The following is an 11,072-nucleotide window of genomic DNA, read 5'->3' on the forward strand; positions in this document are numbered from 1 at the left end:
ATTCGTCTTTATGTAGGACAGTGTAAATACTTACTGACGTGGCTCAGTAGTAAACTCTTTTTCCGAACGTTTCAAAAGAGAAAGGACTAGGTAGGCTAGACTAACTAATAATCGCCTCCCGTTTACTAAGTTTCTATGATGCCTCCCTTCCTATAAAAGCAAGACGCCTAATGACACAGCCCCCTCGAGCGCACATATGCACAAGACATAAAAAACGGCGAACACATGCAAAACGCAAACACTCATTAAACGCAAACAGAAGGCGCCCCTTTTGTGAGGTGCTCTTTGTGGCCCGGACAACAATACGGCCGAACATTGCAGTTCAATGGAAGCAAGAGGGCGCGAACATAATACGGCAGTGTTCGAAGTTTCACATAATAGTAGACTTAAACGGCTTTGGTTCAAAGTATAAGACTTTTCGGTTCGAAACAATACTTTAGTCTTACTTTTGTTTACATTGTCCTGGGACGCACAGATAAATACGAATGACGATGGCCCAAGGACGTCCAGAGCGGAGTTAAATTCTGAGAAAATTCTTGGAAAAATTCTGGTGAACTTATCTTAAATGCCTGGATAAAGTGCCGCGTTCTTTCATACTTCCTTTTACCGATTACTTTCGTCTTATGCAGGGTATTAATGGATGTTTAATTTACATAAGTACCAAGTTGTATTCTTGTCTAATTGACTTGTATTTGTCGAGTTGTCATGTCTTGACACAATCGTTGTTTCACACATACGACAGTAGACACACACAACGCCCGACACGTTAAATAGATAAATTAGCGTTCGATTCGCTTAAAAAAACACCGGGACGGTGTTAATGGTTTTTGCTTTGCTTTTATGTAGCTTTTTTTTGATAAAATTATCCGAAACCGATCCACCTGTCACTCGTTTATAAATTAGAGTTATTAAAACGTTCAGTTAAATATAATAATGAGTATAAAGTAGTGATACAAATCATCAACTACCTTCACGCGAGGTTTTATAAACAACCTGAGAACGAAATGGACCATAAATGATAAAGACTAATAGAATAATTTATATAGTAAATACTGTAATTAATTACAAAACATAATGAAAAAGTCAACTTAATTATGACGACTCCAGTCACCACAGAGTTGGAGAAAGGCGTGGTTCATGGGTGGACTCTTTTTGAACCGGAAGAGGTTCTTGTCTGTATACTGGTACAATTGTTATGGTCAGGGAGTACGTGTCAAGTTCGGGTCCTGGCCTCCCGTTTACATAAGTATTATGGTACGTACAATAACAATCCTGATATCATTAGAAAGCTAGGAATATCCTCTTTCCAGCAGTGTATACAACTCAAAATGTTTCTTCGGGTCAATGCGACTGATTTCGATAGAGCAGGTCACATATAAGCTTTGACTAATCACACATGGTGCAAGTTGCGGAAAGAGGTTTTTTGTATGGTGACAGGGCTTGACACTGCCCATTGTCTCGAAACCGAGTTGAAAAATGTCCTATTGCTCCAAAAGCTAATTTGTCCAATAGTCTGTTGAAAAAAAAAAAGGCCATTGTTACAATGATGGCACCCTAAAATATAAACTGTGCTATTATTGCGTAGGCATGACTTGCCCTACTCTGCCTCTGATTGGCAGGGACTCATTGCCTTATTGGTTAGGTTTAGGAACGATAAGTGAGATTGGTTAGGGTTAGAATAGTATGGTAAGTCAATATGAAGCAGGGTAGGCCAGCCCATGCCTTCACCGTCATTCTGCATAATAATTAGCAGTTTACTTATGTTTGTTGCAGCAAGTGTTTATTTCAGAGCGGAACAATAGCCTTGAGTTTTTTCGAGTAACCGGCTGTCAGAGAAATGGCAATTGGCCCAACAGGATATGTTTCGAACCATTGGGGTTTTGCAATAGAGGGTTGGGATTACTCTTAGAAGCAGTTTAAGAAGCTTGAACATGCAGAAGTAGCTTGAAGTAGAACCACTGCGGTACTAGCATGTGCACAGATAGTCTTTCAAGGGGGCTTGAGCACCTGCTATGAGGGGCCGTGTAGGCCAAAATGCAAACTAACATCGCACACACTATACTGAAAACATCTGGCCTTGCACACACACTACTGAATTACTCTCACATTCACTACTGAACACCTCACACACACACTACTGAAAACATCTTGCCTTGCACACACACTATCGAAATCCTCTCACATTCACTACTGAACACCTCACACACACACTACTGAAATCCTCTCACATTCACTACTGAACACCTAACACAGACACTACTGAAAACATCTGGCCTTGCACACACACACAACTGAAATACTCTCACATTCACTACTGAACACCTCGCACACACACTACTGAAAATTAACCTCACACACACACGCAACTGACATTTTTTTACTGAAAGGTTCTCAGTAGGGAATGTGCATGTGTTTCACCTATGTGTGTGAGGGGGATTATTGCTGTAACGGAAGTCATTGTAATGAAACGGAAGTCATTATAATGAAACGGAAGTAACAAAGAACAATTACTTTACTTTCTTACATTTATTGATATACCAATCTTTATTTTTGGGGCCTCTTCTTTTAAATTAAGCTTTCAGACGTGAGATATTAAAATACAGTAATAGTATTGTTTATTTAAACTGAGACTGCCAAGGCACACANAGTTAACTTCATATTTATTTTTGTCTAAAGCATTTATTACACACATTTTCCCCTCATATTCACAGTGTGGATCAATTGAGACAGCGTGGTGTCAAGAGAGCCGCAGAGACTTTGGGAGAAACCTCAGCGTGACGGATGTCCTGTCTGTTGGTTTGGCTGGAAAGGATTGAGGTGGAGCGGTCTTTCCCTGGGAGGAGGACCAGGCCTGATGGAGGAGGACGTGACCTGATGAAGAAACCACCTAACTGCATCTGTGAGCCCATACTGGGCACAGCTGTCACAAACAAATGATAGTCCTGTTTGAATACACACTATTCAGTGTGCAGATCTTTGTGTTCACAATAAATGTGCAGTTTCTTAGTGAATATCCTGTATTGGTCTTTAATCTCATATCAGCTTTTCTCTTTTCAGGTATGTCCTTTCCTAACAAAAATGACAAGAGACATTATTGCAGAGCAAGTGTGTTATTTATGAAAGAGGTGTGTTTGTTTATTAAGCGGCTGTAGAAATAATAGTTTTTCATTTTAATGTGTTTTTTTAGTTCATCACGTTGTACTACAAACATAATCAGATTATGAATGAACAGTCTGCAGTTAATCAACATTAAAATATATGTGATTATTAAAATAATATTCAACTGCTATCAGAACTTAGTGCAACTGTAGTGTCATGCTGTTGGGTTATCTCACTGCAAGAACCAGTTTTACCAAGTTTTTACAGACAATATGTAGAGACAAATGGTAGCAATTCTCACAATGCAAAATAACAATTGCCTTAAAGAGCCTGTGACACGATTTTCCCCCATCATCCAAACCCATCAATTTGAGTAAATATTGTCCCCTTGAAAACCGTTACTGAACTGATTTTGGATATTTGTACTTTGATAACCATTAATCTGCCCTTCAATGTTGACCATTTCCTGGATCTTCTCGGGGATTCTTCAAGTCCCGCCAAATTATGGGTGACGTCAATGCGGGCACAGCGCTCCAGCTGCACCGTTCAGGATCCCAGCATCTGCATGTAAACGCACGATGGCGCACACAGCAGCAAGCTCAGACAGCGATGACAGTTTAATTTTGAACGTGTCTGAGAGCTCATATGAGGCTGAAGGATTGGTTTATTTTGTATCTGTTAGAAGTTTAGGAATTAGGTGCGTCAATATGGGCGATCATACGGTCATGTAGCCAGTGGTGGACTGGGACTAAAAATCAGCCCGGGACTCTCGACCGGCCCACTTCGGTACCACTAGTAAATTGTCAACGGGGGGAATGGGTGATGTGCTAGTGACTTATCCGACCGGCCCACTTCGGTACCGGCCCATCGGGATTCGTCCCGATGGCCAGTCCGCCACTGCACCCAGCCCAGCCCACGTAAACTGTCAACGGGGGGAGCCTCGCTGCGGGGAAACGGTGGACCTAGTGTCCCGATCGGAGTGGGAATAATAATAATAATAATAATAATCCGTGCATTTTATCCATTTATTTCCCCACATTGTGGTAAAAAAACCACACGTTTAATCCATGTTGGTGTACTACAACTACCAGTGGTGTAGTGGGGATGTTTTCACTGGGTGGACGNGCCATCTCCTGCGTGTGTGTGTAAACTGCCCCGCCCCCTCGCAAGCAGGCGGGGGAGAGATCGCTCGTCTGAATTCGGAAGATCGAAAATACATTATAGACGCATTTTGTAGTCATATTGCATATTAGAAACTGAGTTGGCAACACTAAGACTGCGATATAATGTTTATGTAGCAATAATACATAACATATGTTTTTAAAAATGTCTCCTGTACCGATACATTAAGAGCGATAACGTTGGAGCTTAACGGGGTGTAGAACACATGTGATGACGTCACCAACGAATCGACGACTGAATTAGTTGCCAACTAATTTGGTAATCGATTTTAATCGATTAAGTCGATTAGTTGTTGCACCCCTAATTGAGTGCAATGCAAACTGATCATAGAGAGCAGCTCACATAGCCATGGTGCAGACGTTCCTCTGGACGGATGTCAGCAGGTGGACGATGGCAAAGGCCCGGTCCTGGCTCATCATGCCCGAGACCTGAGCCGGGAGGTAGCTGCTGGCTGCTGAGAACATCTTCCCCACGTAGGCTGTCCAGGTGGCCGCCTCGTCCCCTCCACTGCAAAAAGGCTTTATCATAAACGGCATTTATACTTTGGTCGGTACAATGTTATCGAAAATGATATAACTAGTGGCCAGAACTACAACACAAAGGATTAAAGGAATACTGCACCCCAAAAATGGAAATTGTATATTATTTACTCTGTCTCACCTTGAATTCTTGAAGAAAACCTATTTTTTCTTGCATGCCTCCATTGAGAATCCAGAAATGGAGAATGATCTTTAAAAGCTCTCAAACAGCATATTCAGTGTTATCCAGATCTCATCTATCCAGCTCATGTCCTTCCAAACACATTTCACATGCAGAAGGGTTTTACATAGTAATAGAAACCCTAGTGAAGTAGTGAGCACACAACTGGATAAATGAGACTTCAACTATGCACACTTTGTGTGAGACTATGTAAACAGGTGTTTTAATATCAATTTGGCTCTTCAATGAGGCCTGTGAAAAAAAAGGTTTTCTTTCTCAAGGTGTGTGTGTGTATATGTATATGTATATGTGTGTGTGTGTGTGTGTGTGTGTGTGTGTGTGTGTGTGTGTGTGTGTGTGTGCGCACCTTGGTCCCAGTTGATCCATTTTGAAGATATGCACCGTCTCTGTGTTGCTGGATGCACAGAGGAACTGACCGTCAGGACTGAAGGATAAGGAGCTTATATTGACGTACCTGCAGACAGACAGACAAAACACACACACACAATTCCACAGCACAACAACTTGAGGATCTATCAATAATTTGAAGTTGATAAATCTCTTGGAGTAGGCTATAGTGACGGAAACCTCTGACCATGATCTAGTTTATTTAGTTTGGTTAATATGTGTGGCTGTTGGCATTGGACAGTGTGATTCTTTTATAGAGTGCAGATCTTGTATGATTGTAGGTTTAAAGCACTGACCTCTTCATACCCCGGCGGAACACGAACAGACGCAGGCCCTCAGGAATGGAGAACACTCTGATGACGGTTCCCTGCGAGACAGACAGCCGGTGATGCATCATCTTTACTTTGGTTTACATCATGTTCTAGCACAGGCGTCCCTCCTCTTACAATCTTATATGTAACGTGATGTATTGGGTCATTGGGGGATGTGAGGCAAAGCCTTAGAGTCGAATACAATTCTGGATTAATGCATAACCTAGTTTTGTTATTGGATAGCCCTTGTTAGGGAATAATTAGCTTTGATATTCAACCTTCGACCCAGTTCATCGTTTTCTCTCTTCACTGTCTCCTTTCCCGTGGCATAGTTCTACGGCCTTGGGTATTGCTACTATCTCTCAGCTTGGGCGCATTGCTGTTGCCAGTCTATCACAGAGCACAAGCCGCCATGAGGTAGTTTACTGTTCAAGCACATTCTTTTCTATGGACGAGAGCTCTAGTTAGATTCAGGGTCCATAATTGTTTAGTTTTGCTGATGAGGAATGTTGATTATTACTCCAAACTAGTTAAAACCTCGAGCTGCAGAAGAGTTCTTCAGAATTGGTTTGGCAACCGCAGTGTCACCTCGTGGCGGCAGCACATGTCTTGTCGATTATCCGGCCGCTAACTTCAAAAGTTTCCATCACAGCCCCCCCAGTGTCAAGTGCCCAGAGTGATGGAAAACCGCATGTTAGAATGTGATGCTGACTGGTGCCAAGCACTGTTGTGGATGTGTGCTTGTTCTTGTCAGGAGTTTACATTTTATTTAGAGAAGATTCCATCTACAATTAATTTGAATTATCTATTTTAGCACATGTTTGAAAGTGAGCTTTTTTTCGAAACACTTGGATTAAACACTTTGGCGCAAAGCACATATGTATAAGCCAAACCGCTAGTAAACAAATTGAGTGTTTTCAGGAAGATATGGCTATTTGCTAACTGGTTATAAACGAAGACACTGAGCATTGCAACAGTTAGATGAAAACAAAAGAAATGTGAACATGTTACTGAGTCAAGTGTCAAATAGCTAATTGTTTTCATGTTTTTTCTCTTTTCGCATCTATCTAAAGTATTTGATAGCCCATAAACATTTTCAACCATAAAACGCCTCTGTATCTGAAACAATGTCATCAGCAGAAATAAACCATGGACTAATGATTTCGCCATTACTAACAGATTAGTTTGGCTGATGTCAGGATGGCAAAAAGAGAGTGTAAAGCTCATGATGATGGGGTAAAAGGAAATGTCAGGAAGTCGTCACTAAGCAAGGATTCATTGTTTTTGGTCCTTCACCAGCCCTCACAGGACTGAGGTGTTTGGAGCTGAAGGTGCCGTGTCCCACAGGGTCTGATAGCGGTTTTACCTTCTCTGAGGCGCTGGCTAGTTTGGTGGCCGAGGCGTTAAAGCTGAGAGCTGCCAGAGGACTGTCGTGAGCCGGGATCATGGTCACTGTGTTCTGAAAGAAGGACATTGTTTGATTTGATGTGTTAATGTCTCTAACACTGGCTGTATTTCCACCAAGTTGCAAAATGTTTATTTCCATGACGAGGCATCAAATAAAAAAAGTGACATTTTAATTCTTAATTTCCAGAAGAAAATGTGCTTGTTGATGAAGAAGTTTATGTAAAATATTTCTAATGTCAAACCAATAATACCAGACTCTTTGTGAAGAATTGTTTAAAGAGTAAACGATCAGGCCGGCATTATAGTATAATGTTGTTTAAAATATGGCAGACCAACAATGAAATAGTTCTATCAAAACATGTATATATATGTAAATAAAAAAATAAAAATTGCTGGTTCTGGTCTTTTCAACATCATTGTTGGATACTTACTTCTTATCACATATTATTATATCATAGTGTAGTATTGAAGTAGAATTAAACATTTAAGACGACACATTTTATTTACTGCTCATAACACCATTTTTCTCACAACACACAGTTCTTAATTATTATAACTCGTGCTGTTGTTATAATAATTATTGATATAGATTGTATAAAGTCGAAATGTTCATTTACATTGTTTGTTTAGAATTGGAAAATATAGGGCTGATATGTTCTTATTGTTCTGTGTATGAGGGAGAAACTATATTAACATTAAAACATATTTTTTTAACAATACGTGCTACTATTGTGTAACATAGAGAAAACTTCTTGAGCAATAAAGATTTAGTGAAGATCAGCAGATCTTCTGCAATCGAGGCTTCAATATGCTTTTAAAGCAATTAGAACACACTGATTTACCATCAAAATATTATTTAAATAAGTGTGTCTGCCTCCCCTTGAACGTCAAGATCGACCTGGAATTCATCAAAAGAGCCTACAGAGAGAACAAATATGGCCACTTTCTGCATGGTAATACTGCTAATTTTGATACTGAAAATGTCAGAAATGGATTCAGCATCCTCAATAACCCCCAAAACAACTCCAAAACTGTCACAATCAGTCAAAGCCATTTTGTAACTATTGTCCATATAGGCTATAATGCTAACTAATGCTAATAACGAAACTAATTGTGCAAATTGCCCAATTTATGCAGGTTAGCATCCGGAAGTTTCTATGTGATGGGGAACCTACTATACATCTCTAACATAAAACGTTGGGGTACTCTACATTTCAGGGTTCAATAGGATAGCTGGAAACTAGATTCTCACCTACAGCCTGCTCTTTAATAAAGCTTCACAGCGTATGTGTGTTGCTAGGCAACTTTAAGAAATGCAAAATAATAATAATTTGTTATCAATAAATAATTACATTTTTTGTTGGCGTGTTTATGGAAATGTATATGTTGTATATGTTGTGACCGTTTTATAAAATGAACTGTTAGAGGCTGTGAGTTAAAGTGAGGTTTAAACAGCTGCTGTTAGCCTCAATGTCCTCCAGCAGCTGACGGCTTCACCCTGACATAATGTCCTCCAACAGCTGACGGCTTCACCCTGACATAATGTCCTCCAACAGCTGACGGCTTCACCCTGACATAATGTCCTCCAACAGCTGACGGCTTCACCCTGACATAATGTCCTCCAACAGCTGACGGCTTCACCCTGACATAATGTCCTCCAACAGCTGACGGGTTCACCCTGAAAAAAAACAGGATTACAGACTGCAGCATATTATTTCAGGTGCTTTGTGTTATATGTTTTTTACCAAGTTGTTGGAATCATACACTATGATCTCCCCGGTGGTGGCGCTGCCGGGGTACGCCAGGTAGGAGTTGGAGTGGTTGATAGAGAGAGCACAGAGACCTGCAGACAATTCAATCAGTCCCCATCATCATCATCATCATCATCATCATCATCATCATCAACTCACACTGATCAACTGCAAGCATAAATGATTGCACCTGTTCTTAAGTCATAAACAAAAGAAAACTATTTAGGTCAGATTTTTTAAACATATCAGAATGTTTTTTCTTACTTGCTTCTCAGGGCATAATACAGTGTATATATATATATATATTAGTGTGATGACCATCCACTCTTGAGTGCTTTGTTACGCTTCACTATTGACAACAAGAGCAGTTTTAATAAACCTGAATGGACTTGGTTCAGTCCACTCTCTCACCTGAGGGGTTGGACGGAGTGTTGAGCAGAGTCTTGAGCAGCTTCATGTCTTTGATGTTGTGGATATAAATGGACTCTTCAAGGCACACCGCCAGCCTCTGCAGGACAGAGCACAGCGCAGCTCACATCAGTGAAACACACAAATCATAGGAGCAGTTCAGTCGACTCAGCAAAGGGAACTTAAAGCTCACAGTCACAGGAAACACTTTTGTTTGAATTATACTATATTATAGACTTGATTTCTGTCAACAGTCTGCCTTCGGGCATAACAGTGATCCTACAGGTCCAATTCTGTACCAAAGAAATCCTCCCTTTTACACTTTGAGTAAAAGCCGGTCGGCTTTTAACCTACAAACATTTATTTAGCTCAACTTGTGGAACACTTCTATAGGCAGGTCTGCGGTCCGGTGTCTCCAAGTCTCCCTGGTTTGATCCTTTGTTGAGCATTCCTGCTCGTACATTTTTCTAGTGTTTTTTGGAACAGATTTTTATTTAATAAAGCTCGCTTTTTGTTTATACTTTTTCTACATTTGGGTCCTGATTACCCCCTGCTCCTGACAGTACGAACCGACCAAGATATGGACCCAGCTGTTTTTGTCTGTGACCAAGAGCTGTATGAATTAAAATACACTCTAAATGTGTTTTTGAAGACTGGAGGAGGGTCTGAGGTCAAAGATGCTGCCCTCCAAATGGCACGGATGGAGGTAGCTAATAAGCCCTGGCTAAAGAGCTTGTTGCCCGACTGTCTCCTGCTCCTGCGGTCCTCCTGACTCCTTTTCCCCCAGTGCTCCCAGGGCTGTCCATCCGGCCTCAAGAGGGGTCCCATCGGGGCCTCAGAATGGGTCCCATCAGGGCCTCAGAATGGGTCCCATCGGGTCCACAGGATGGGTCCCATCGGGGCCTCAGGATGGGTCCCATCAGGGCCTCAGAATGGGTCCCATCGGGTCCACAGGATGGGTCCCATCGGGGCCTCAGAATGGGTCCCATCGGGCCCACAGAATGGGTCCCATCGGGGCCTCAGAATGGGTCCCATCGGGTCCACAGGATGGGTCCCATCGGGGCAACAGGATGGGTCCCATCGGGGTCTCCGCAGCCCTCCTGCCCGTCGTCCAGAGTTTCTCCGCCGTGGCACCCGGCCCCCAGAGTTTCCCCGTATCCTTGTATCTGCCTTGCCCCCCTACAAGGTGTCAGCAGAGACAGCGGGTCAGAGGGGATTGGGTTCATTTTAGGTGTCTTTCCGATTTCATTGATCAAGTCCACAGCATCCAGATGGTCCAGACCCACAGACGGTCTGACATCACATTTCCAGAGACAGGGGACATGAAGTGAAGCTCTGCAGGGCAGGCGCGCCGGATTCATTTTAGAAGTGGGGGGGCCAAAACAAGTGGCCCAATCCCAAACCACGCCCTACACCCTACCCCTACTCACTCCCCCTCCGTGACGGAGTGAACTCCGTGGAGTGACACATGAGGCTCCCTCCTGTCAGATGGAGGGAGTAAATACAGCGGCAAGCTTTGGGACAGTTTCTGCGGCCACAGAGCTGCTGCTTTTGGGTTCATCTGGCTTCGCTGTTTGAAGAAGGTCCAGGCTCCGGAGATGTGGATGTCAGGGATGTGACCTTCCAGTTGTTAAATTTAAGTTTAGATTGACTGAATTTAGTTTTCTTCTGCGCTGGTTCTTCTGACATGTTTGCAAGTGTATATAGGCCTATTCTTTCTATCTCTAGGTTAACGGCTGACACACACAGAACAACGTAACAAATAAAGTAAACAACGTAACAAATAAACAAATCTAAGCTTTTTTAT

The 11,072-nt window shown here is 42.1% G+C and overlaps 1 protein-coding gene across 1 annotated transcript in view; it reads right to left on the reverse strand.

The window, feature by feature from the left end:
• The window catches only part of LOC104944192 (WD repeat domain phosphoinositide-interacting protein 1-like), a 14,423-nt gene extending 5,036 nt beyond the window's left edge, over positions 1-9,387 (reverse strand). Inside the window, exons 1-6 of the mRNA XM_010769698.1 lie at positions 9,269-9,387; positions 8,852-8,949; positions 7,066-7,158; positions 5,685-5,755; positions 5,348-5,455; positions 4,624-4,788 (exon numbers count right to left, since the gene is read on the reverse strand). Of these exons, the coding sequence (XP_010768000.1) occupies positions 4,624-4,788; positions 5,348-5,455; positions 5,685-5,755; positions 7,066-7,158; positions 8,852-8,949; positions 9,269-9,314 (581 nt within the window). The 5' untranslated portion in view covers positions 9,315-9,387. The remainder of the gene's footprint in view (positions 1-4,623; positions 4,789-5,347; positions 5,456-5,684; positions 5,756-7,065; positions 7,159-8,851; positions 8,950-9,268) is intronic.
• Positions 9,388-11,072: the final 1,685 nt, after the last annotated feature.

Source organism: Notothenia coriiceps, unplaced genomic scaffold (genome assembly GCF_000735185.1).
Source record: "Notothenia coriiceps isolate Sejong01 unplaced genomic scaffold, NC01 NC01_scaffold00007631, whole genome shotgun sequence".
Lineage (NCBI taxonomy): Eukaryota > Metazoa > Chordata > Actinopteri > Perciformes > Nototheniidae > Notothenia > Notothenia coriiceps.